At 55.9% G+C, this 26,253-nt stretch overlaps 3 protein-coding genes across 3 annotated transcripts; all 3 read left to right on the forward strand.

The window, feature by feature from the left end:
- The first annotated feature begins 505 nt into the window (after positions 1–505).
- MRPL38 (mitochondrial ribosomal protein L38) lies at positions 506–4,804 on the forward strand. Its single transcript, XM_010218901.2, has 9 exons — positions 506–615; positions 1,111–1,290; positions 1,461–1,589; positions 1,664–1,872; positions 2,243–2,315; positions 3,136–3,181; positions 3,571–3,729; positions 4,120–4,256; positions 4,639–4,804. The coding sequence occupies exons 1-9, from the start codon at positions 549–551 to the stop codon at positions 4,773–4,775; spliced, it is 1,137 nt and encodes a 378-aa protein (XP_010217203.2). The 5' UTR covers positions 506–548; the 3' UTR covers positions 4,776–4,804.
- Positions 4,805–5,948: 1,144 nt separating this feature from the next.
- On the forward strand, positions 5,949–13,499 carry TRIM65 (tripartite motif containing 65). Its single transcript, XM_010219225.2, has 6 exons — positions 5,949–6,438; positions 6,789–6,884; positions 6,964–7,197; positions 7,369–7,537; positions 7,898–7,981; positions 12,737–13,499. The coding sequence occupies exons 1-6, from the start codon at positions 5,968–5,970 to the stop codon at positions 13,267–13,269; spliced, it is 1,587 nt and encodes a 528-aa protein (XP_010217527.2). The 5' UTR covers positions 5,949–5,967; the 3' UTR covers positions 13,270–13,499.
- Positions 13,500–15,297: 1,798 nt separating this feature from the next.
- Positions 15,298–25,861, forward strand: TRIM47 (tripartite motif containing 47). Its single transcript, XM_088535852.1, has 7 exons — positions 15,298–15,661; positions 17,368–17,463; positions 18,149–18,379; positions 18,924–19,119; positions 19,930–20,004; positions 20,797–21,418; positions 25,546–25,861. The coding sequence occupies exons 1-7, from the start codon at positions 15,329–15,331 to the stop codon at positions 25,694–25,696; spliced, it is 1,704 nt and encodes a 567-aa protein (XP_088391978.1). The 5' UTR covers positions 15,298–15,328; the 3' UTR covers positions 25,697–25,861.
- Positions 25,862–26,253: the final 392 nt, after the last annotated feature.

Raw genomic sequence — 26,253 nt, forward strand, 5'->3', positions numbered from 1 at the left:
TTCATGGCCCCCCTCACCCCCACCAGCAACCTCTGCTGTCTCCAGTGTTGCCTCTTCTCCCCATGGGGGGAGCAATGATTCTGCCTTTGAGGGGCTGCTGCATTACGGAGGAGGGGGTTGGAGCTCCCCATCCTCGCGCTTCCCTCGTTGCTGCTTGTGCCCGTGTAAAGCCAAGGCTGTGGGGAGAGCCCCTCGCCATGAGCGCCACGTGGCCGGGCTCAGGGGCGTCATCTGCGCGCTGGCTCACAGGGCTCGCGCCCTGGCCCTGCTGCTCGAGTGTGGCCTCCTGGCTGCTCTCAGCGAGCTCTCACATGGGGGCGGAGGAACCACCGCGAATTGTGTTCCCAGGGGAGCTGTGAAGGTGCAGGGTGGGTTGGAGAAACACCCGCCATGGCCGCCCTTCTCCCCGGCGCGACGGGGCCTTTCTGACAGGCTCTGCCCCGGACAGCCTCTGTTGCTATGGCAACGAGGGCCTTTCCCGCCAGGGCCCTCCCGCGCAGCAGCTGTCGCTATCGCAACGGGGTCCTTCCGCTGGGGCGGCGCGCGCAATGGCGGCGCCCATGCTGAGCGCGGCGCTGTACGGCGTACGGAGCGGGCGGGCGTTCGGCACCGCCGGTGAGACCCGGGCCGGGGGCGGCCTGGGCCCCCGAGGGCGCGTGGCGGGGCTGGGGGAGGCGGCTGCTTTTGGGGCGCCCCCGTTCCGCGTAGGGCCGGGTGCGGGGAGGGGCGGGCGCCCGGACACCCGGGCCCTCCCGAGTGTCTGGTGGGAGGCGGCGGCCGGTCTCGGACACCCGGGCCCCTCGAGTAAACGGCGAAAGCTTCGAGGCGCTAGGACAAAATGGGGAGCTTCCCCTTATGGAGAGAAGCAGCGGGTTAATCAGGAAAAAGTGGTGTAAAACTCGGTCTGCGCCAGTGTTAGTGACACCCTGGAGCTCAGCTCCCTGTCCTGGCCCCCCGGCGCCTCAGCCGAGCCCCGTCTCTCTCCCCCGGCCCCCGTCTCTCTCCCCCGGCCCCCGTCTCTCTCCCCCGGCCCCGTCTCTCTCCCCTGGCCCCGTCTCTCTGCCCTGGGCCTGTCTCTCGCCGTGTCTCTCACACCGGGGCCACTCGCAGCCGCGCTCTGCAGGCGCGCGGCCCCGCTGGGGCCCATGCCCAACGAGGACATCGATGTCAGCAACCTGGAGGCGCTGCCCAAGTACCGCAGCTTCACCCGCTACTTCAGGCTGGCCGAGAAGGAGGGCAGGAAGCCCCGGTGGTGGAAGACGTACCAGCAGTACAGGACCCCCAAGACAGGTACACGCGCGTGGAGCTCTGCTTGCCCTGTCCTTGCTGGAGATTGGGGAAGGTCTCTCTGGTTGTAGACTGCGTCCTGTTTCCCCAGAGAGGCTTTTGCAGGGTTTTGGGGGTTGGGTATTTTGGGTTGTGTATTATTGACACCCCTGATTTTTCACCTTTCTGTGAAGAGCCCAAGATTGACATCAGCCTGCCACGTGATAAACCGCTGCGGATGGAGAAACTCAAGGAAAGGAAAAGGGTTCTCAGGCAGAACCACCAGGATGCTGAGATGGAGAGAGCAGCACGGCTCCGAACAGGTCTGTGCGCCCTCTCCTCTGCCCTGGGCACTCCCTCTCCAGCAGTCCCTCTGTACAGTTGTTTCTTTTTGCAGAGCTGATCCCTCTGGATGAAGTCAGAGCTGAATGGGAGAAGACCTGCGGCCCGTACCACAAGCAGCGCGTGGCAGAGCACTACGGGATATTCCGTGACTTGTTCAAGGGGGCCACATTCACCCCTGGCGTTATCCTGAGGGTGGGATACAACCAGGAAGATGAGCATGTTGTGCCAGTCTATCATGGGAACATAGTGACTCCATCGGAGGTATGTGGAAAGAGCTCAAAACATCCCCGACGCTGCAGAAAAGCACTTTTTGTCCTGATTGCCACCATTCTTTGGTGGGAATTTCTTTTACAAGAGTATCTCCTCTATGATCCAGCAAATGTATGTTCCTTAGACATGATAAGGGTAGAACTTTCCAATGGGTTTGTTGTCTGCTGACAAACTGGTGTTTTTAGTGCTCCCCAAGCTCTTCAGGTGGAGCTGGGTAGCTGTGGCATGGCTGTGTCTGCTCTGTGTGGCTCCTTGGCTGTGCCCATGACAGCTTTGCCTTCTTTGCCTTTGCAGTTGTGACTTGGTCTTAATGGAAACTGCTGTCCAAGCAATTTATGTTCTCTTTTTATTTCCTATTTAGGCTTCCAGTCCCCCCGAAGTGTTCTATGAGGCAGATAAAGGTTCCCTGTGGACTCTGTTACTCACAAATCCAGGTGAGCAGTGAGTTCTTTAAGAGCTGTATTTAAACCATGCCGTTTCAGCCTGCTTTTGGATAGGAAGCTCCTGTTTCTTTCAGCTGCACAGTTAGAGAAGATGTGATACCTGCTATGTAGGGGCTGTCACCTAAGCTCTAGGTCCAGAAAATAGCTTCAGAGATTGTGTTAAGAGAGTTAAAATTTCTTTGCCTTGGAAGAAAGTTGTGTCTTCCAAGAGTGCTTCTGTGCCCCTGTGTCACTTGTTAGATGATGAGTGGATGTTTGCAAAAATTGCTGAGTGTTACCTCAATCATTTACACCTGCAGGAAAGATGTTCCTCAATCATTTACACCTGCAGGAAAGATGTTAGTCTCTCCAAATCTCTGGACATACAGCAATATTTTGCCCAGCTGACAAACAGGCCAGTGACAGCACAGGACCCATGTTACAGCATAGGGGAAGCAGTTCCCAGGGTTGTGTTTACTGCCAAACTCTTCTTTGCTGAGCATAGCTTGCCTGTTTTTATTGCCCTCTCCCTTTGCCGACTCTCTGGCAGGTAGGTTAGCACTCCAGGAAACCAAGTTATGCTGAAATGAAGCAACTGTGACCCAGTGTCATCCAGAAAGTTCTCATGATCTTGGGATTACATCTGTAGTTCTTGACTCCTCGTTTTGAGCTCAGTCCTATAAGGATGAGTTATTTTTCTGTTTCAAGAAAAACGGTGCAATGTTTCAAAGTCCCTCCTCCATTCCAAGGGAATATGGACATTCTTGCTTTGAGGCTGATGCAAATACCATGTTGTCCCTAAGGCTCCCTTCTCCATTGTTTGCACTTGCAGACGGACATTTAAGAGACACCGACTCGGAGTACCTCCACTGGCTGGTGTGAGTATTGCTCAGCAGAGCTCTGTGCTGCTTGGCTCAGAGAAAACCCAGAATGAGAGGGTGGAAACTCTTCCAACAGTGCTTGGGAACAGATGTGTTGCCAGGATGATTCCTTGGCTCTCTCATGCTCCTGCCCCACACTTGTTACATCCGTGTGTTCTGGGTCCTGATAAAAATGCAGTAATTCCGAGAGCCTGTTGCTCTTCTACATTCAATTCACTGGATGTGATTTCTTCCAGTAAAATCAGCCTCCACTCTGCACATTTCTTAAACAGGGTACATAGCTCATGTCAAAGACTAATGCAAAGTGACTCGCAATCCTCTGTGAAAATCGTGATCCTAAAGGGGAATGAATGGTTTCTTAGGGACATCAACTTCTTTGTGTTCAGGACAAACATCCCAGGCAATGACATCAAGTCGGGAAAGGAGATTTGCCATTACCTGCCCCCTTTTCCTGCCAGAGGAACTGGTTACCATCGCTTCGTCTTCCTCCTCTTCAAGCAAGACTGCCCGATAGATTTCAGTGAGGATGCTCGACCAGTGCCATGGTAATTCAGGCTTTCACTAGGCCATTTCACCCTTCCTTTGGATTAGAAGTTAATGCTTGTTATTACAGTGTGCTTACTGCTACCGCAGCAGAGCAGTTCCTTTTGGCTTGCAGGGTTGTTAGGGCTTTGCAGTTTGCATGTTGTCTGAAGCTAGAATCCCAGCCCTGCAAGCCCCATAAGTGTCATTGCCTTAAAGCAGGTCTTTAAGAAAGTGATTTGCCCTGCCATGGGCAGATGTATAGAGCTGAAGAACCAGGGATATCTCTCTTGGTGGCTTCCTTTACCCGTTCTGTTTGTAAACTCCGGGGTGATATGGGGAAGTAGCTGCCTAACAAGATGCTGCAGGAAAGGAGATTCCTCTCAGCTCTTGTGCTTGTGTCCTGTTTGCAGCCACAGTCTCAAGATGAGAACCTTCAGGACGTTTGACTTCTATGAGAAGCATCAGGACCACATGACTGCGGCAGGGCTGGCATTTTTCCAGTGTCAGTGGGACTATTCCGTTACTCAGATCTTTCATCAGCTGCTCAGTAAGAAATGCTCCATGCTGGGGTGCTGCAGGGGCCCTGTTTGGCGGTTGGGACGTGGCTGCTGCTCATCAAGTGCATGATCAGTGAAAGAACCGTTGCTGTAGGTTCTTCATTGATCCTGGCTGTCACTGGGGAATTTAGACCTCTTACAGCACAAAGTAAGGATTTATTGAGTCATCCTTCACCATATTAACAGCTGTTTGAGGAAACAACTTCTGAATGAACCTTTTAAAAATAGTAACAAGGAAACTTTCACTGGGATGTACTTAACCAGCCCTGATCTCAGGCACTAACTTGGGTGCACGTGGCAACCCCTGAGAGTGGAGGAAAGGGGCCAGGGTTGGCATCTAAGCTGCTAACGTTCTCCCTGCCTGCTTTACAGATATGAAGGAGCCGGTGTTTGAATTTGTGCGGCCGCCCGTATACCATCCTCCGCAGCGAAAGTTCCCTCGTCGGCAGATCCTGAGGTACCTGGACAGGTACCGGGATACCGAGGAGCCCTCCTATGGCATTTACTAGGGGCCTGGCCTCTCCTCGCCATGCCCTGATGCACCCTGATGCACCCTGGACACAGGCCCAGAACATGGGACTGCTGGCTTCTCCCTGCGTTTGCAGAACTGTGGTGTCGGGAGCAGGCTGCACCTCCAGAGAAAGACACCTAAACCTCAGCTCTCTGGCTCTAGATTCTGTTTTGCTGCCACTACCAGGAAGCAACTGAGAGCAACAGGTGTTTGCAGTGTTGGTAATTGTGTGGTCAGAAGGCTACTTAAGAGCATGTTAATGTATGAGAACAAAACTATGTCCAGGCTGAAATCTTGCTACTGGCAGAGCTGGTCAATAAGGGTGCTAGGGTAGAGTCCACCAGAGATGCTCTGCCTTGTTTCTGTAAAGGGATCAGAGCTCTGCTTTTGTCAATTTACAGCGCAAGTGGAGCTAGCCTGACCTGGGTCCTCTTCCCAGTGCTGCAGTTCAAGATTCTGTTGGCTCTATTTTTGTACAGTTCTCTTAAAAACCTGAGTCTGATTAAACACCTTGTGAGCAACGCCAGAGGCACTGCCTTGTGTTCACTGCTGTCCCAGCCAGACCTAGACCTGGGGAGTTCAGTGGGCTGCACCAGAGAAATTGAGCCCTTCCCCAAGGGTTTGGATCTCCTTCACCTCCTGGATGTCACAGGGAGAGAAGAGCACAGCTAAGTGTGTGCTAAACTTTGCAAGAGTCTGCACAATGTGAGCTTTGATGCATCTGGCTTTTCCCAACGACACATGCACCCCAGTTTTCATCCCCTCCCAGGTCCCGCTGTGCCTGGGGCTCTGGGGGAGGCACGGTTGGCCTGGCCTGCCCCTGCAAATGCCCTGGCAGCACCCTGGGGCGCTGCAGGATCGCAGAGAGTATCCCAGTGCCTGGGGAGGCAACTGCTGAGGGGCCAGGAGGCCTCGCTGAGAGCAAAAAGGGAAATCAGACTCTGCCTAACGCTCCTCTCCATGCAAACGCGCACAAACCACAAACACTTCCGCGCCGCGGGCGAGCGAGGCTCAGTGCCGGCACGGCCCAACCGCAAGGGGCACCTGCCGGGTGTCTCTTTAAGAGCGCCTGGCTCTGTGCCCCGACCCGCCTCTGGGCTCTGCATCCTCCCTTCCTCCTTCCGTCCCTTCCTCCTTTCCCGGCTGGGTTTCTCTTTCTCTATCCGGTTCCCGCATAGCCACAGCGCGCCATGGCGTCGCTGTGCTCCCAGAAGCTGGAGGAGAAGCTGGTGTGCTCTATCTGCCTGGAGCTCTTCCACACCGCCGTCACCTTGCCCTGCGGCCACAACTTCTGCCGCCCCTGCATCAGCGGCCACTGGGACAAGCAGGAGGGCTCCGGGGCCGAGAAGGGCTACAGCTGCCCCGAGTGCCGCGAGTGCTTCGAGCGGCGCCCGGAGCTGCGGAAGAACGTGGCGCTGTGCGGCGTGGTGGAGCTGGCACGGGCGGGCGCCGAGGGGCACGAGGCGGCGGGTGCTGAGGGGCACGAGGCAGCGGGGGCCGAGAGACGCGAGGTAGCGCACAACGGCCAGTGCCCGCAGCACGGGCGCCCGCTGGAGCTCTACTGCGAGGACGAGCAGCGCTGCATCTGCTGCGTGTGCACCGTGCGGCAGTGCCAGCGGCACCGCCGCGTGCTCTTCGAGGAGGCGCACGCTAAAAAGCAGGTGGGGAGCCCCCGGGTGTCCCCCTGTGTGGTTGGGGGGGGTCCCTGTGGGCAAGGCTAAGGGGACAGGGGAGCCCTCCCATGGGAGCCCTCTCAGCTGGTGGAGCTGTCATGGGCTCTTTCCCCAAGATTTGCACAAAACCAGCGATGCTGAGGTAAAAAATGCTGCTGTGCCTCTTCACAACCCCCTGGTCTCAGGGAAACAGCTAAAACATGAGGAAATCCAGCCAAATGCCTAGTTCCTCACTGAGGCCGTGCGCCGCCTCCATGTTCATGAGGGTTCTCCTCAGAGCACCGCGCGGGGCAACCTGCAGCCCTCACAGCCGCACGGTGCTCGTGGCCCTCTTGCAGGCCCTTCTGAGAGAAGCCCTGGAAAAAGCCCGTCAGGAGGCGGAGAGGATCGGGCAGGCGATGCAGGAGCTGGAAGAGCAAACACGCAGCATCAAGGTAGCGGTGCGGGCGGATGCAGTGCCCTGGCAAGGCTCGGCTGGGAGCCCACTGCATCTCGCATGTCTTCCCCACCTAGGACTCCTCCGAGACACTGAAGTTGGTGGTTGTGAGCAAGTTTGACCACCTGGCGAAAGCCCTGGAGGACTGCCAGCAGCAGATGGTGGCCAGGATCGAGCAAGAGCAGGCAGCGGCGCTGGGACAAGTGGAGGAGAACTGGAAGCACCTGAAGGACTGCCTAGATGCCTTCAACCACCACAAGGAGAAGGCACAGGACCTGCTGGTTTGCACTGACAAACAGACCTTCCTTGAGGTATGGCCCTGGCCATGGTGTCCCTTGCTGTCCCTCTCCATCCCCTTCATTGGTGCCTGGGTATTCCCAGCTAGCTCTGCTCCCTCCTGGAGAGGAGAAGCACAGCCAACACCTTGGAGCTGCTGGTCCTCCCCAGTCCAGCTGCATGGGTGCCTGTCCATCCTTCCACAGGAGTTTCCCCTGCTCCCTTCTCCAGAGAGCCCTGAGGCAATGCCCCCCGTAGAGTTCAACGTGGGCATGGTAGAGCCCATCACTGAGATCCTCACGGACATCTCTAAGCTCTTGCTAGAAAACTTGCCCACCTACGAGGCCCCCAAAGCTGCTGACCCTGTAGCCCCAGGTAAGCCCCTGCACATGGGTCTTCAAGCCCCTCTGGGCTACAGTCCTTCTCTGGCTAGTGTTACATTGGTGGGGACACAGCTGCTGGACACAGGGACTGGGAGAGGAACATGTGTCTGCTTTCCAGCTGGCAAGTATCAGTGGGGTGACATGTGCTAGGTGGCTTCCCTGAGCACCCATGTCCTTAGTGGCTATGCCAAGCCACAGTGACACCAACCTGTCCCAGGCTTGGATGTGAAGAATTTCCTCCTCCTCCTGAAGCTGGTCAGGAATGAGGTTTTGGGGCAGCATCACTTGAAATGCTCCCCCCTGAGCAAACTTCAGCCCCCACCATCCCCCTTGTGCTGTCCCCTCTCCACAGATCCAGTCCAGCCTGAGGTGCCCATGGTGGAGAAGGCAGTGGCCACTCTCCCGCAGTGCCAGCTCCGCACTGAGCTTCTGAAGGGTGAGGAACACAGTATGGGGTGACTGGCGGGGTGCTGGGGTCCACAGCTGGTCCACAGCTGGCCTTGGGAACAGGGCAGTGACTTCCCCCGGTTGGGACCAGCTTTCCAGCAGAAACCAGAGCAGCTCGTGCCTAGATTCTGGTCGGTCCCTGCAGAATGTGGCCAGTATCACAATGGCCCAGACCTCACCCCATTTCCATCCTGTTCTATCTGCTTCCCTCATCCATGGCTTCTCACCCAGGCAAGAGCAACGTGCCTGTTCCCAAGGTCACTTAGTCACGTTTTTTCCCCGAGGCCACATCAGCGGTTGGCGCAGCCAGTGAGCCCACAGGGACCAAGTGCAGCCGGGCACTGAACCGGCGGGCGCTGCTCCCTTGTCCTGGCAAATGGCCCTGGGTTCTCCCACCTGCAACTCCACTCCAGACACAACCACAGAAGGGGACACAAGGCCAGGCTGTGGAAGGAGGAGTTAATGTAGCCGGTGCTGATGCCAGCAGCTCCCTGCAATACCATATTTGCTCATGTAACGCCTGGGTTTTCTCCCTGCTCTCTGTGCACACTACCCTCCACGCACCTTCCCGAGCTCGCCAGCAAGTCCTTGCACGCTCACTGCTCTCTGCTAGTTGTTTTGTGCCTTCCCTGCAGGGACAGGGCAAAAGCATCGTGTCTTTACACTTCATCTCCTTTTTCAAGGCCCATTTTTCATTCCTTTCAGTACAAGGGCAGGCCTGGAGGAGCCAGGCAGGCATCGCATCTCAACCCACTCCCCTTTCCTTTCCCCTCAAAAAGTGCTCGAAGTTGTAGGAGAAAGGGAGACTGCGACACCATATGGTCATCGACAAGACTCGTTTATTGAACATTCAGTGTGCACTCTTATACACAACTTAATTAGGTTCATGCATATTGCAAGGCTTGAGCTCAGGATAGGTTAGCTCTTATTTGCGTCAACGGGATTCTATGCAAGATTTCCCCGTACACGCGAGCGCTTCTTAACAATGATTGGTCAAGACCCCGCGTCCATGCGTCTAACTATACAGTGTGATAGGCTAACTAACAGAGGCTAACTAACAGTGCCCACGTGTCCTCACATTTAACGACCGTCCCCCTCTACTTGTTTGTCTCAACTCTTTGCCTCCTTATCTGACTCTCCGCAAGATCTCCTTATCTCTTAGTCAGCAGTCCTTCCACCCTTTCAGCTAGGCCTGGCGCCCTTCTGCCCTTATCTGGCTTGCTCACAGCATGACCACTGGCCTTCAGAAACCCCACAATTCCCCTTTCTTGTTTTTGAGCAAGCCAGAATTCTTGATGGTTCACCCAAAATATGTCTTTGATCGCCTTGTCTACTGTCTGTCTCAGACACTTAATCAGGCAGGGAACGACCACCAAAATGCACAAGATTAGTGGAATCATCAAACCCGTTTTGCTCAGTGATTGTAGCCAGCCAAACCTTCTTTACAGCATTCTCAATCATATTTGATACACATTTCAATAAGCAAGGCACAACTAGTAGAATGCAACATAGGATCAACAACACCATCCCAACACTTAATACCTAACACCGGTGCATCGAGTTGATCTGCTGTTCCACAAAGCCAACAACTCTTGATTTGGTTATAATTAACAATCTGCCTAAGAAGCATAACATATCCATTAGCGCTAAAAGCAGCATTAACCCCTATAATAGCGTTAAAAGCAATACTACCTCCTAAAAGCTACAACATACAGCTAATAACAACAGTAACACTTCTTCCTCCCATGTTTTCCTTCTGCAGGCTCACACTTTCCACAGCTAGGGTACTGGTTGCTTGCCTGCTACATCTGATCTAGGCGAGTTTGCTTCCAGCCAAGGTCTCACCCATTTCGCTGGCACCCATCTGGTTCCAATATCTATAAATCAAAAAATTTAAAAAATTCCCAATTCTCCCCCTTTTTTTTTGTTTTTGTTTTGTTTTGTTTTGTAGCCAGTATTTCAGCTTTTGGTTCTTCATTCTTCCGGTATCAAACCGGTTCCTGTTTGCCTTTGTTTTGTGCAGCTGCATCAACTTCTTTATCTCAAGGAAACTCTGTCCTTTGTCTTACTTAAGCCCTCCGTATCAGCTCTGCCTGGCTATGTCCTTTTTCCATTAACCAGGTTTGAACAATGCTCTCTACACTTGCCCCGTTTTCTTTTTGGGCTACTAAGCTTGTATTCCACTCTTGATTAACTATTGCAAGCATTTAAAGATACATGGTACAAGAAGCAAAATTGCAATAAACACAATCCCTATGGTAATTAAGTGTTGCACAATTGATGTTAGCCATGGGCCCAAACCGAGACCTTTTATCCAGTTGTCAAGGCCGAATCCTGTATCGTGCTGTAAATGTGTAGTCAATTCATGCAATTGTTCCAATTGCTTATGTATGGAATTTGAATGATCAGAAAGGTTCATACAGCACATTCCCTCTAGTTCCTCGCAACCATGACCGTGTGCTAATAATAGGACTTAGTCAGTCCTCTCTGCTGATATATATTATACAATAAAGATCTAAAGACTACACATACAAACAGCAAAAACATAGTTTCTATCTAGTGGCACGACCTCACGTAGCTGTGCACTTCACTAGTGAGTTCCACTGTCTCAATTGCCAAAGCCGATCCTTGTCGCCAATTAGGTGCGAATGGGCTTGGGATTTGGCAATAATCACCCAAAACAATGTGGCTACTGCGAGCCTCTTTTCAGGTGAAAGCACCTTTAATAAGCAATGTATGAATAACTACTCTTGAGGTAATACTTGTCGGCAGGATACTGAGACTGAACATCTTCTCGAGTTGGCAGATTAGAGGGTTGCTGTCAGGATCCTAACTCGGCGGGCGTCCCCGCAGAGACAACGTGGGTCTCAGTGTCAGGAGTCTCACCCCCCCTCTCTCTGCACTGTCTGTTTATGCCCGGTGCATCCTGCCACGTAGGGCCAGTACGTGCCAGCAGGCAGTCCGGGGGGCGGACAAACTCCACCTTCAGTCACATAACCTTCCCTCCTGGGTGCGCAAATGCGCATACCAGAAAGCGGTCCCAGCCGTCAGTCTGAGGGTCCTGCCTTTCTCATCTTCCTCTTGGGTGTTTGACCTTCAAACTAGTTTAGAGGATGTTTGCAGTTCCCGGGCAGGCAAACATCTTCTTTCTCAAGATCCCCTTATGACTCTACAGATCATACAATTTTCCTCCTTTCAACCATACCTCGTGTCAGCATCATTATACAAAGGACACAACACATAATACAGACGAACATAGCAAACAGAAATAATAGCCCTAATAACGGTTTCTGTCCTCACTTAAAGCATTACAATTCTTCAACCTCCACTTTAAAAGACAGATCAAATTCCCCTGCACCTCCCCCCTGGCTGTTGTCAAGCCCTCAGCAACATAAGTTTCTTGATCTCATTCGCCTTTTCTTCCCTGGCCCCCTTCTCTAATTTTTCAAGGCGATTCAACAAGTCCTGGACCCAGCCGGGCTGTTCCTCAGGCTCGACAGGGGGTCCGGAAGTGGGGGCGCAGATGGTGCAGGTGCTGCAGGTGCAGGTCGGGGGGTTTTGGCGATGGATCTCCAAACACCAGCGGTTTTCGGTGGCGTGGCGGTCCCGGTCCTGAAGTGCTCGCAAAGGCTGCCGTGACTCCGACGGCCACTTTGCTTTTTGCTTTCACATCGGATTTGAATACTAGGTGGGGCTTGGCTTTGAACCCATTCTCTCTGCACCAGATCAAAAGCTTGCAGAGGGCCTGTTCATCAGTAGCTTGCTCCAGGGATTGCACGAGCCTATTCACCAAATTTCCGTAGGACTTCCACAATCCCGGTAATTCTTTCTTTAAGTCAATTCCCTGTACGTTACATTCTTGTAAGGTACGGGTAAATAATTCATACACCACTTGCCTATCCATTCCTGACGTCAGCGCGCTGTTGCAGCTCTCCAGGCTCCGGTGGCGCGTATGGCCCGAAACCATCTATATGATCTTCGGGGGTGCCGTCCTTCCAGCGTTTGCTTGGCGGATTTGCACCGTCCTGGCTGCAGAGGACCCAACTCCTACTTTCTCCACCGTGGTGCGTCCTTCTCCCGATTTCTTTTCTGTCCGAGAGAGGATTGCCCTTCGTTGCATCACGTCGGGGTCACCATTTGTAGGAGAAAGGGAGACTGCGACACCATATGGTCATCGACAAGACTCGTTTATTGAACATTCAGTGTGCACTCTTATACACAACTTAATTAGGTTCATGCATATTGCAAGGCTTGAGCTCAGGATAGGTTAGCTCTTATTTGCGTCAACGGGATTCTATGCAAGATTTCCCCATACACGCGAGCGCTTCTTAACAATGATTGGTCAAGACCCCGCGTCCATGCGTCTAACTATACAGTGTGATAGGCTAACTAACAGAGGCTAACTAACAGTGCCCACGTGTCCTCACATTTAACGACCGTCCCCCTCTACTTGTTTGTCTCAACTCTTTGCCTCCTTATCTGACTCTCCGCAAGATCTCCTTATCTCTTAGTCAGCAGTCCTTCCACCCTTTCAGCTAGGCCTGGCGCCCTTCTGCCCTTATCTGGCTTGCTCACAGCATGACCACTGGCCTTCAGAAACCCCACAGAAGTTGTTTCCATCCACCTTTGGGGCAGCCTTTCAGCCTTGAACGGTGCAGATGGGGGGAGCAAAGGGACAGGACCAAAGGCACCATGAAGGGTTTTTGGTCCGCAGCCAAGGCCTTGCTCTCCCTCCCCTTTCCAGACCACCGCAACCTGACCTTCAACGCCAACACGGCCAACAGGTACCTGCGGCTGTCAAGCAGCAACCAGAAGGCCAAGCACCTGCGCAGCGCGGAGAGCCTGCGACAGGTGCACGACGCCCGTTTCGAGCTGTGGCAGGTGCTGTGCGACCAGAGCTACAACCACGGCCACCACTACTGGGAGGTGAAGGCATCCAGCCACTCCGTCATCGTGGGGGTGACGTACGGCAGCATCTCCCGCAAACAGCAGCCAGGCCACAAGTTCAACATCGGCCTGGACGGCGGCTCGTGGGGGCTGCAGGTGCGGGAGGACTGTTACCTAGCCTGGCACAAGGGCCGCTCGGAGAAAATCCAAGAGCGCTTCTACAAGAACCTGGGGGTCAGCCTGGACTATGGCAACGGGCTCCTCTCCTTCTACGGCCTCGGTGACCAGACGCAGCTCATCCACAGGTTCCACCACATCTTCACGGAGCCCCTCTACCCGGTCTTCTGGCTTTGCGAAGGGCGAACGATCACGCTGTGCCAGCGGGACTGAGCCCGGGCTCTCCCAGGGCATTAGCACCAAGGCGGGGGTGGGTACTGTGATTTAAATAAGACAGGGAAGGAAAACGGGCCCAATCTGTAAATGTAAATATCCTGATGCTGGCACGTGTGAGGGCAGGACCAAGACCACGGCTGCTTCGCTCAGACGCCCTCGTGGAGGTCATGGAGGCCCCCAGCCTCTCTGAGCTCACATGGTTGGTGCCCACCCAGGCAGGATGCAGGCAGCACGAGTGGGAGAGGAGGCGACGGGGAGGGCGCAAGAATGTGGCTTCCTCTTTCTCCCGGCCCAGGCGGCAGCACCTGCGCCAGAAGCTGTGGGGTGAGGGGATGCGGGGATGCTGTGGGGCCAGGATGAGGGCACCCTGTGCTCTCCCGGCCCAAATGAGACCCATTCTGCTCTGCCTACCTCTCCGGTGCCCACTGCGGGCTGCGCTGCCCTTCACTTTGTACGAAGCTGCTTCTCCCCAGTAAAGTTCTATTTTCCTACTCGTTTTGACCTCTTCTGGCAGGAGCCGTGGGACCACAGGGCGCTGGCAGTGGCAAGTGGAGCCGCCTGACTCCAGTGCTTGTCCCTACATGGCTCTGTTGTGCCCGGCTGCACCCTGGAGAGCCACGACAGGAACCAGCCTCTTTGCGGCGGCAAAAATAGAAGGGCCCTTAGTGACGGTGCCGGCGTGATAAGGAAACCTGCTTTCCTGTCTCAAGGTTGTGGCGGTGCTGCCTGAAATCCGCGGCTTCGACTGAAGCTTTTCCAAGGGCGAGCCGGCAGAGCCGCATCTCCCCCGCTGGCACAGCCTCAGCTCGGAGACCGGGAATCCTCACGGACCGAAACTGGGCACTCAATTCAAAGGAACTGGGATGAATCACGGCTACTTGTTTGCTTTGGATGGGGGGGATGGGGGGGGAAGAAAGGGGCAGCTTAAAAGGCAAATTTCCCCTTACTTTTTGTGAACTGGTGTGTTCAGTTTTGCTGGGATCACTCCGCACCTTCCCGCCGCTCCCAGCTCCCGTGTTGCAGCAGATCCCAGGGTGGGACAGGCAGCTGGGAAAAAATCCCTGCGGGACCAGGAGATCCCCTGGGAGACGGCAGATCCCTTCGCGGGAGGGGGCAGTAGATCCCGTGGGAAGGAGCAGATCCGTCGAGGAGGGAAGATTCCCGGGGGCAGCTGCCCGGAGAGGAGCAAACCCGAGGGCCGGGGCGGGGGGCGGTCCCGGCAGCCCCGGGCGGGGGGCGGAGCGCGGCGGGGCGGAGCGGAGCGGCCGCCCCTCGGAGCCGGGCCCGGGGCCGCGCAGGGATGGAGCGGGCGGCCGGGAGAGCCCGCTCGGCTCCCGCCGTCGCCGCTACGGCCGCGGCGCTGCGGCTGGCGCTGGCGGCGCCCGCGCTGCCCGAGGGCCCCTTCGACTGCCCCATCTGCCTCGACCTGCTCAAGGACCCGGTGACGGTGCCGTGCGGGCACAACTTCTGCCAGGGCTGCCTCGGGGCGCTCCGCGAGCGGCCCGGCCCCCCCGCCGCCAACGGGGCGGCCCCTGCCGCCGCCGCCCGCTGCCCGCTCTGCCAGGAGCCCTTCCCGGCCGCGCTGCGGCTCCGCAAGAACCGCGCGCTCTGCGAGGTGCTGCCGCTGCTGGGGGCCGCGGCCGCATCGCCCCCCAAGGGCAGCCCGCGCGCGCCGGCGGGGCCGCGGCCGGAGCTGCCGCCGCGGCCGGAGCCGCCGCTGGGACCGGAGCCGCCGCCGAGGTCGGAGTCGCTGCCGGGGCCAGAGCTGCTGTCGGGGTCGGAGCTGCCGTCCGAGTCGCCGCCGGGGTCGGAGCTGCCGTCGGAGTCCCTGCCGAGACCGGAGTCGCTGCTAGGATCGGAGCTGCCGTCGGGGCCGGAGTCGCTGCCGAGACCGGAGTCGCTGCCGAGACCGGAGTCGCTGTTGGGGTCGGAGCCGGAGCTGCCACCGGGGCCGGAGTCGCCGATGCGCTCGGAGCCGCCACTAGACCCGGGGTCGCCGTCGGGGCCGGAGCCGCCGCTGGAGTCGCCGCTGAAACCGGAGCCTCCGCCGGGCCCGATGGCGCCGGGGGCCGAGGAGGAGGAGGCGGCGGCCGTGCTGTGCGACGTGTGCCCGCCGGGCTCGCGGGCGGCGGCCGCGCGCTCGTGCCTCGTGTGCCTGGCGTCGTTCTGCGCGCCGCACCTCGAGCCGCACGGCCGCGCCGCCGCCTTCCGCACCCACCGCCTCGTGGCGCCGCTGCGGCGGCTCGAGGAGCGGCTCTGCCCGCGCCACCTGCAGCCCCTCGACGGCTTCTGCCGCGCCGAGCAGCTCTGCGTGTGCGCGCGCTGCCGCGCCCACGAGCACCGCGCGCACGACGTGGTGCCCCTGGAGCGCGAGCGCGAGCACAAGGAGGTGCGTGCGGAGCGGCCCGCGTGGCGTGGGGCCGCCCTCGGCGGGGAGCGCGGCTTGCGTGGGGGGCAGGCGGGGGGCGCTTCGCTTGCACCCGCGCGTGGGACCTGCGCTCTGCATGGACGGGGGGGATGTGTGCAGGGTGCTGTCTCATGAGTGGGTGCTGTCCCCAGGAGGGACATAATGGTGGAAACCTGCAGGGTGGCGCAGGGTGCTGCACCCCGTCCCCGCTGTGCAAATGGGTCCCAGGGTGCTGAGGGGGGCTGTGTTTGTGGGGTGCCCTGTAGGGCGCTGGGTGCTGCACCCCCACCCCACATATCGCAGCCAAGGTGGGGGGGCCATGGGGTGCTGTTTTGGGGGGCCATGGGGTACTGTTCTGGGGAGGACATGGGGTGCTCTTCCAGCAGGACGCCCAGGTAGGGTAGAGGCTTCACCCTGTTCCCTGCATGGGGGGACTGTGTCAGAGGAACTGCAGGGACGAGTCCCCTTTGCCCCATGGTCCTGTTCCCAGAGCATCATCCTCGCGGAGACTTTTCCCGCGCGCTGGCACCCTGCCCGCCCGCGCTCCATGAGCCCTTTGTGTTCCTGCCTTTTGGCAGCCGCTTTTTCCGTCACTCCCATTCCCAGATGAGGCTGACTCACCTCCCAGATTCGCACCCGCCAGCCGAGGCTCTGGGCCTGCGCTGGCCCCCAGGACCCCTGTGAGGGAGCAGCTCCCTCCCTGCCCCACAGCGAGCTCGGGCATCCCCACAGCAGCAGTTTCAAGATGGGGCAGCTGCCCAGGGATTTGCCCTGGGATTTGCCCTGGCCACGGATGCAGCAGCGGGAGTTCATGGCATCCCCGACTCTGTTCCCGCCCGCTGCTCCTGGGGCCGCGGGAAACCCTTCTGTTGTCATTATTAGTCATCGAGTGCCTTAAAATAGAAAACACGGGTGATTCCAGCCCAGAAGAGCTGCCCTCGCCTCCATGGCCATGTCGGCATTCCAGGGGGAAGGGAGGCCGGGAAAGTGTCCTCTCCCGCTCCAGGAGCAAACCCCATCCCGCGGTTTGCTCGGCCTCCCTGCAAGCGCCCGACTGCCTCCCAAATGGCTCGTGGCTCCCAGCAGCAAGTGCAGGGCGCAGAGCTGCCCTCGGGGCTCCCATGGGACCCATCCCCGTCCCAGGTCAGCGGCTGGCACTAACAATAGAGCGTCCGGAAAGGCCTGTTCAGACTGCGCTTCCTTTGCGGCCAAGGAGCCTCCGTGCTCCTGAGCCGCTTCGCAGTAAGGGCCCTTACGAGAAACGTCCAGGCCACTCGGCACTGCATTTCCGCAGCGCTCTGGGTCTCTCTTTTGGTTTCCATGTGACGTGCATTTTTTTTCCAGTCTCGAAAGACTGTCCGGAATGTGCAGTTTAGCGGCACTTGCTGCAAGTGCTGTCCAAACCAAGCCCAGTTTTCAAAATCCTGTTTTATTTTTCTTTTGGTGTCGCTACTGAGCAAGAAAGGCTGTTTGCAAACCAGACATGTTTGGAGGGAAGAATAGGAAAAACCAACTTTGACTTGCTTGCTCCCTTTGCCTGAAGCTCAATAGCAAATTTACAGGAGAAGCGGGATGTGGTCTGTGGAGTTTAGGCCTGGGACGAGGTGGCAGAGACCAGAGAGGTGTTTGTGGATTGAGTTAGGGAGGGACTGACAGGACAGCTCCGTGTTTGTCCTTTGTGTCCAAAGGGCCAGCGAGGCAAGTTCCTGAGCAATGTGGAGAACGAGCTGGAGGAGCTGGCGGTCACCATCGCGCAGACCAGGAAGATGCTGGAGCTCATCAAGGTGAGCGGGGCCGGGTGGGAGCTCACAGCCCCCGTGCTCCTCCGCGTGTGCAGCGGGGTGACGATCCCGGCTGGAAGAGGTGGCTTTTCCCAGTCGGCACTTCACGATGGTCTTGTTCTGTCAGTGTCTCTCTGCACGTGGGGTCAAAGGATGGTGGTGACAGGGCCATGAGCTATCAGAGTGTGCAGGGTGTAAAATTGGTGCTTATTGGGGAGCAAGTGCTTGGTGACACCCCAGCAACCATGTCCCTTATTCCTGTATTAACGTGCTGGATCTGGCCGCTCATGTCACTTCTGGTTGCCTTTGTAACCTGGAAAGAGGAACATCAGGAGGGCACCAGCTCTTAGATCCCTTCTCCGCAAGTTCAGAGGGGGTTTGTTGGTCCGTTTTAGCCTTAGCCAAAGGTAGTGTCACTACCTAGGGAAATCTGGAGCAATAAGCCACAGTGCCCAACCAACCTGGCTCCTCCGCATCAGCTGGGCATCTGCCACCAGGAAGGAGCTATGGAGGAACCCAGAGGAGCTGGTCCATGACACCTGGCTTGAAAGCACCTTGGGCTTGGGTGGAGGGAGCTCTGTGGTGTCGTGGGCCCCTTGCAGAACACCCGGGGCGTTGAAGGGAAGGAGAGCTCCGCTTCCACCCATGCACCCGCGGGTGGTAAAATGCAGTCTGCTTCCCAACACAGGGAGCTGCCACCAAGGAGCGGGAAAGAGTGGAGAAGCTCTTCATGGAGGCCTCCGAGGTGCTGGCGGCCTTCCGGAAGGAGGTGGTGGGATTCATCGAGGACGGCGAGCGCTCCAGGCTGGCCGAGGCAGAGGCCAATCTCCGCTGGAAGGAGGAGAGACGAGCCAAGCTGGCCCAGTGCAAGCAGAACCTGGAGAGCGTCCCCAGCACGGACACCATCTACTTCCTCCAGGTGCGTGGGAACAGCGCATGACAATGTCTCTCTATCTATACACATGTACATATTTTATTTATATATTTTATTTATTTACATACCACCTCATTTCAAGTGGAGTGGGCTGTGAGGAGCAGTGGGATGTGAGGGCTGCAGAGTGTCAGTCCTTGCACTTTCCTCCCGCTTCTCTTCCCTTCTGCCGGCGAGGATCAGGCTGCCAAACTCTATTATCCCGCCCTGCCATTTCGCAGCAGCTCGGGAGAAGCTGCTGTGTTGCCCAGATGTGGTAGTTGGGTGCCCCTCGCCAGCAGCCTAGCAAGGAGGGAACTTTTGGGAATGAGGTGCTGCTCCCTGTGCTGGGCATGGCCTGGGCCCAGCTTTGAAGAGAAGGTGCCAGGAACGCGTGGTCGGGAGAGCGCTCTCCTCCCTCTCGCAAGGCTGTTCTGGGGCCAAGCGCTGCGCGCTGCCAGGTCCCGAATCCTCCAGTGCAGGGCGGGGTGGCGGAACAAGAAGCGGCTTCGGCTTGTTTGAAACCTCCTGAAACGCTGTCTCTTTGGCGCAGGAGTTTCAGGCCCTCAAAATAGCCATGGAGGAAAATCTCTCCCCCGCTCCGAGCTTCCAGAACGAGCTGAGCTTCACCAAGTCCGCACAGGCCGTGAGCGCGGTGAAGGAGGTCCTGGCCGCCGCCTGCAAGAACCAGTGGGAGCGCTTGCTGGGGAAGGGAGGCGACGGGCTGAGCTTCCAGGAGACGGAGGAAGGTTTGTGTCCCCCCGGCTGGAGATGCCAGCGGGACCCCCGTGTCCCCAGCACGGAGGGCGTGTGAGCGCCCGGGAGGTGTTGGATGCGCTGGATGCCGCCCGGCACGGTCACGCTGCGGGTTTCCCAATCGCAGTCTGAGCTCGCGCCTCTGACTTGAGGTTTTATACATTTTTTCCATGGAGACCAGGGAACAGAGAGGCAACAAACAGCCTGGGAGTTAGGCAGGGCCCTGCGGCAGGGGGCAAGTGGCCAAGGTGGCCTCCTGTGAAGGGGACTTTTTCTTCCCGGGACAGGCGATCCTCTTCATGAGGCAGTCTGTGGCATTGCAAACTGCCGGCATGGGAAAGCCGCAGCATCAGGAGCCTCCCCATCCCGGCTGCTGTCACTTAGGCTGAGCTCCCTGTGGTGTCTCATTTTCTTGGATGCTCCAAGAAAAGGCAGCCAAGGGGGCCTCCATCCCTTGCTACCCAACAGGGATGCACAGGCTGGAGCCTGGGGGCGTATCGGGGCGTGAGGTTGGGACAAGGTAGTGGGAGAGGGAAAAGCATCCGATGAACTTCCTTGGTCCTGCACAAAATTGGCCCTGTCCTGTCCACGCCTGGTTCCATCATGCCCCAAACTTGCTGCATCCTGGAGGCGTTTGAATTTTTTATTCTTTTTCCAATATGTTCATAAAGTCCCCCGGGCCAAAATGCAGGAGGAGGAAGGTGCATCTTCATCACCGTGCAGAGAAACAGGAGAGCAGGTGCCCTGGAGCCTTGACCCTGCTTCCTTGGCTGGCATCAACCCATTCATCCTTGTCTTTGCAGAGGTATCCGAGTCCCAGTTTCCAGACAAGTCGAGCAATCCCATCTGCCCGGAGAGCCGCGATTACTTCCTCAAATGTAAGCGACGGACTTTTGCTTTGACGCCGGTCGCTAAGGCCGGTCTCCCCTTTCCCCTCTGCGGGCTCCGTCCCACGTGCCCCGGTGGCTGGCGGGAGCTCTGCTGTGTCCGGGGGGATGTTGCTCAGCTAATGAGGAAGTCTCCCTGCTTCCCTGGCAACAGACATCATCTGTTTAGGAGATTTGTTTTCTCCCTTCGTCTGTGGTTCTGCTGGAGCAGCTGCTGGCGGGGTTGCAGGGATGTTGTGTAGCTTGTGCTGCCCTCCAGCCCCTGGCAATTTGAGCCTCTGTTTAATTAATTAGAGTTTGTGCATCTGCTGTTCTTCCGTGGAACAGCGGTTTGAGGAGGGTCAGCTTTGATTGCCTGAAGCTGATGGGTATTTTGGGGGTGGAAAAAAAGAGTGTTGCGCCAGTAGGGCTGCAATGTGGGGACAGGAAAGGAGTCCAAGGGAGGACTGTGTGAGTCGAGAAAGCTGACGACAAATTGGCTGTTGTCTGAGGAGGTTCCCAGCCGGCAGCACTGCCTGGGTGCTGATTGAGCAGGTCATGGTGGGACGAGGAAGGAGATGGTCCAAAGCAAGTCAGGAACCTGTAGAACCTCACTGTGGGCAGGCAAGAAGTGGAGACCACCTGTCTCCATGGGCCACACACTGATTTTGTATCCTTGGGCTTGCTTCCTTCCTCCCCATCCCGGGACAAGCTTTCATGGCCAAGCTCACGTTCCCCAGCAGTCGTTTTTGATTTCTTCTGGCTTTTCCCCTTCATCTCATATTCTCTTCCTGCCCCACACAGTTGCCTTCATCATCGACCTGGACAGCGACACGGCTGACAAGTTCATCCAGCTGTTCGGCACCAAAGGGGCCAAGCGGGTGCTTTGCCCCATCCCCTACCCGGAGAGCATGACCCGCTTCATCAACTGCGAGCAGGTGCTGGGCGAGAACGTCATGAACCGCGGCAACTACTACTGGGAGGTGGAGCTCATCGACGGCTGGGTCAGCATCGGCATCATCGCCGAGGATTTCAACCCGCGGGAGTCCTATGACCGCGGCCGCCTGGGGCGGAACGACAAGTCCTGCTGCCTGCAGTGGAACGGACAGAACTACGCGGTCTGGTTTGGCGGCTTTGAGTCTGTCATCCAGCAGCCCTTCTTCCAAACCATCGGGGTCTTCCTGGAGTATTCGGAGAAGGCCCTGACATTCTATGGAGTCAAGGACTCCAAGATGACCTGCCTGCAGCAGCTCAAGGTCTCCCGTTTTAAGAAGGGCCAGTTTGATGCTTTCCAGAACAAGATCAACCACCAATTCCCCTCTCTGTTCTCCTTCAACCTGAAACCTGCCTTCTTCCTGGAGAGCGTCGATGCCCACCTGCAGATCGGGCCGCTGAAGAAAGATTGCGTTTCGGTGCTAAAGCGCAGGTAACTCCCCAGGTCGCCGGAGCAAGGGGAGACCCAGAAGAGTCTCCCGCGCAGTAACTCGCCCCAGCCAGGGCTCCCCTTCGGTAGCGTCGTGTTTCTCTGTGGCAGTCCCCACTCCTCCGTCCCTGCCGCTTGCAGGGTGAAGCCGAGCAGCGGGCAGAGCCGTGTGCTTGGACCCAGGAGGCTCTGGATTCAAGTCCCGGCTCTGCCGCTGAGGGAGCTTGGGCGAGTCCTCCTACTCTGTGCCTTAGTTTCCCTGCCCACGTGCCGGGGATGGCGCTCCGGGCTTTCCTGGTGATGCCCATTGCTCATGTCGATCCCCATCTTCCCATCCATCTATTTTTTGGGGGAAACACGGGGGTCCTGTGCCTGCTGCACCCAAACCCCAGCCTGATACAAGGCAGCAGCTCACGTTTCCTAGGAGCTTTTCCAGGGCAGCAGTGCCAAAATGCGGCTCTCTGCGGCACAGGCAGCTCCCTGTCTCCGAGCCTTTCCCAAGTTTATTTTTTCTGGGGTGAGTTGGTTACCTACCTCCCAAGATGGGCTTTGCAGGAACTTAATGCTGTGTAACGTGTAACTAGAGAGGAAAATACAACAGGTCCCATTCGTCTCTGGCAGGAGTGAGTCAGTGCTGACGCATCGGTGTTCAACAGGGGTGGAAAATGGCCCGTTTATCTATATATAAGAAAAAATATATATATATCTCCCAGAGGATAGGCTGGAATACATAGTAGTATATTCAAGGGGAGCCAGGCAGAAAAGGCAGCCAAGAGGTTTTAAAGTTAATACCACATTTACACAAACACTGGGGCTTACAGAGCTTCTTCAGTGTAAGTAGTCGCAGGGCCCCCGATTGAGCGGCGCTGCCAAACGCCACTGGCTCCCGGCTGCCCATTCCGCTCCCTGCCGAAGCCGCCGCCTCGTCCCGCCTGGATGCGCCGGTGATGGGCTCCGCTTTGGGGCCCAGCTGGGAGCCGGGAGGGCACCAGTGCCCACCCCTAAGGCCGGGGGGCAGAGCTGGCTGTGATGGCATGACCTACATGCCAGGGAGGGAAAATGCAGCCCTTGGCCATGCCGAGGGCTCAGCACAGGGATGAGGGCTGGGAAGATGAGCTGTCTTTGCCCTCGGTCTCCTCGGGGTCTGTGTCTTGGACCCAGTGAACCCTAAAACATTGCGCACGGTGGGAAAAGGGGAAATTAGCCTTTCAGCGCTTAATCTTTGGATGAAATCTCGACCTTTCCCAGCCAACGGGAATGTTGCCCGGACGCGTGTCCGGACAGGATTTTGCTCCCCACGTCCTGAGCTCCTGATTCCAAACCACTTTGTGTCCCTCGCGCCAGCCTTTCCTGCTGGCGTTTGCCTTCGCGTGAGCTGTCAGCGGTGACATAGCGCAGGGCTCGGTATCAAAACCAGCGAAACCCGGTTAAAAAGCTGCAGACGTGCAGGAGCCCCTGCTCGGAGCCGTCCCGGGAGGAAGGGGATGGGAGCCCCGTCTCTGCCGAGTGCCTGCAGGAAGAGATCCCGCGTGTTACGCCAACATCCCAGCTCTGTCCAAGCCCCAAATGCGTCTGTTTTTCAGCAAAACTCCCACCGTTTGCAGCAGGGAGTTTTGCCAGAGTAAACAGAGCGGATCCGGGCGGTCGCCCCGTGCGCTCAGCCGTGGGCGGCTCGATGGCCCATGGAGGGGTCACGGGTTGCGGAGCCCTCCGCGCGCTGCCCAGGGCCAGGGTGCAAGTCCCTGCGTCCCTGCAGGGCTCTGGGTGTTGGGAGGGATCCTGCACTTTTCCCTTTCCTCTCGGTCCCTGCTGCCAAGGGGGAGCAGCTCGGTGGGAATTGCCGGGCGTCCGGGCTTTGCTTTCTGCCCTCAAGGGCCAGTTGCTCAATTCATCTCCGTCCCATTAGCTGGGATAGGGATACGCGGCTTTGTGGAGTGTTTTGAGGGCTTCTGGAGATGCGATGCAGCTGGAAACAGTTATCAAATCCTCTCCTTCCTGCTGCTGCTTTTTATCCCAGTTGGAAGTGCTACAAATCCTCATGATTCAGGGCAAATTCAACACAAAATCCAACCCTTTTCAGATGGAAACAACCCCCCAGGCCATCGGGAAGGCGTTTGCTTGGGCACACTGATCCCATGTTCCCAATAATTTGTGGTGTAAACTGGAACCATTAGGAAATGTGCATTGCACCAACCCGAGACCTCTGACTTTTGCTGCAAGTGAAAGGATAAAAGTGGTGTGTGGTGGGCTCAGGGAGAGAGCACTGTGCGCTCTGAACAAGCTTTCTGTCTCCTCTTGAATAATTTCTGCTGTCACAGAGTGTTCCACAGAGTGTTTTAATTAGGATTTTTAAAATATACAGTTACTGTAGAGTCTTTTACAGTGTGTGAAGAAACTGTATCAGAATAATATAATGATATTAGAGACTATGATTTGCCATTAAATATTATACAGACATAGCTCTGGGTTGTCTTTCCTTTAAATACCAAACCAAAAGAGTTGTCCGATTCTCTCTCGCCTGTTTTTCCATGTCCTGTTCATTTGGCTTAAAATCACAGAGATTTTGTTTTCCAAGTGTGTCCAAAGGAATTGAGCCAAAAACATATTTTTGTTGCTCAATTGTGAAGGGAATGGAAGAATCCTAGGATCCAAGAGCAATATTGCCATTCAAAATAAGAACTTATCTCACTTCCCTCTGTGGGTCTCTTCTACCTCTGCCCTCAACTTAACAATAACGAAGGTGGGTTTTATATATATATATAGAGAGAGAGACACTTCTTTCCTTAGTGTTTCAAGCTTTTTAGAGTATGAATTTCTGAGGTTCTCAATATAATGAGGCAGTTTTGAGCTCTCCACACACACAAGCATTCACACCAGCAGCTTTCTTTAAGCAAAGGCTGAGTTTTGGAATACCAAACGTCAGTTGGAGCTACAAGAAAACAGGTTATTGGGCAAGTTGCAGCTCATGAGAGGTGGCAGCGCTTCAGCCGGGACCTTCAGGGGAAGCTGAGTGGCTCTTTGCTACTGCCTTTAATGGGAGAGGAATCAGGGCTGTTTATTGTAACTGATTCTTAAAAGGGAAACTTACAGCTTATTAAAAACGGATATGAAAAGCACAAACTCGTTCATTTCTTGCCAAGAACTATACGGATTATGTCACTGCATTTATTTAAATCTGGTTTCCATTATGTCGCTTTTGTGCCTTTTCCCCACCCCAGCTGATTCTCAAGCACGCAGACAGGACCGGGGACCAGCCTGCAAGCCCTGCAGGGAAAAGCTCAAAGCTATTACAAAATAATTTAGGAAAATATATTTTATTGATATGCTTGCATATTGAGTAGGTTTCTGATATGAAGACATCCTCTGATTACCTTGGTGGGGCTTCTATTTTAAATTAAATTATGCAACCATCATGTTTTTTTTAAGTTATTCCCATCTGCTTGCTTGCCCACTTGGAGGCAGTAGATACACTCACAGTGTAGCTATGCAAATGCCACAGATATTTTCCTGCTCCCAAATTTCTTCCAGACATGCCTTGTAGTTCCTTCAGTTTAACTCTCTTGAAGGTAAAGGCTTAATTTTACAAACTGAAAGCAGGGTGATTCCTGCACAGAGAGTATTTAAAATGGGGCTCTAAAGTCTGTTTTGCCACCCCCTGAAACACAAAATGTGCATCTAGCATCTGAATTTGAAATCTTAATCTAAATTTGGAAATTCTCGGCATCCTGCTGTGTCATTTTATGTACTACCAGGTAGCCAAGATGCCTTTTTTTATTCTATTTTACTACTAAATAGCTGAATTGTGCCCTGACCACTCACAAAGAGTCCAATTCTGTCTCTGTTTCACTTAATTCTGGGCTTTTCCCTGGGAGATCCTGCCAAACAGCATTAAAATCACTTAGGGCTGCATGTGATGTGCAAACAGTTCCCCCTTACATGCTGAACTGGACAGCATCCCAGGAAAAGTGAATGCTTTATCTGCTCGTGGGCTGGCCAGGAAATGCCTTTGGGGAGGAAAAAAAAAAAAAAAAAGGACTGCAAACCACAGCAAAAAAATGCAGCGTTTTAGAACGAAATGGCAATTTGAGCAGTGCTGGAGTATTTTTGCTTTGCTTTTTTTTGCTTTGCAGGTTCCCAGCCGTGAAGCGCAAATTTCCCAAGGCACCGCAGAGCCACCTAAAAACAGGAAGCCAGACAGACCTGTGCCAAGCGGAGCAGGCTCCAAACGACGTAAATCCTTTTGTTATACATGGCCAGAGGGACACGTGGTCGGATGCTTAGCAGGTTTCTCAACGCTTCGAAGAATCCTCCCGCAAGGAGGAGAGCGGATCTTCGGATTATCCCTGCTGCTCCCTGTGGAAAACACACAGGTTTAACACTATATGAACAGTGACTTTTAGCGCAGTAAAAGTAATGCTGGTTATAAAGCGATTATAGAACTGTTGATTTGGGGGTCTCAGCTGGCATCCCTTGGGATAGCTTTAGCAGCCCGCGTGCTTGTGGGTTCCGTACACTGCCATGGAGCGGCTCGGGAGGGATTTGTCGTTTGTCCCTTCATGCTCGGCCCCCATCCCTGCCCTCCCAGCGCCCTCGGGCCCCTCCGAGCCACTTCAAGGCTCCCAGGCCGGGGGCTGCCTCGCCGCCTCTCGCTCCCACAGGCGCCCCTGTTTTTTTACCAGATCCTCCTGCTTTCCAGGCCCCGCGGGGTGGACGGAGCTTTGGGGGACACGATGGGGACGGCGAGCGCGGCCCCAGCAAAAAGGGGGTGCAGTCCCGAGCCCCGCTACGACCCGCAGAGAGGACAACATGGCGCCCCGCGGGGACTACAACTCCCAGCA

Source organism: Tinamus guttatus, unplaced genomic scaffold (assembly GCF_059628265.1).
Source record: "Tinamus guttatus ecotype Peru unplaced genomic scaffold, ASM5962826v1 Tinamus_guttatus_pri_ptg000649l, whole genome shotgun sequence".
Taxonomy (NCBI): Eukaryota; Metazoa; Chordata; class Aves; order Tinamiformes; family Tinamidae; genus Tinamus; species Tinamus guttatus.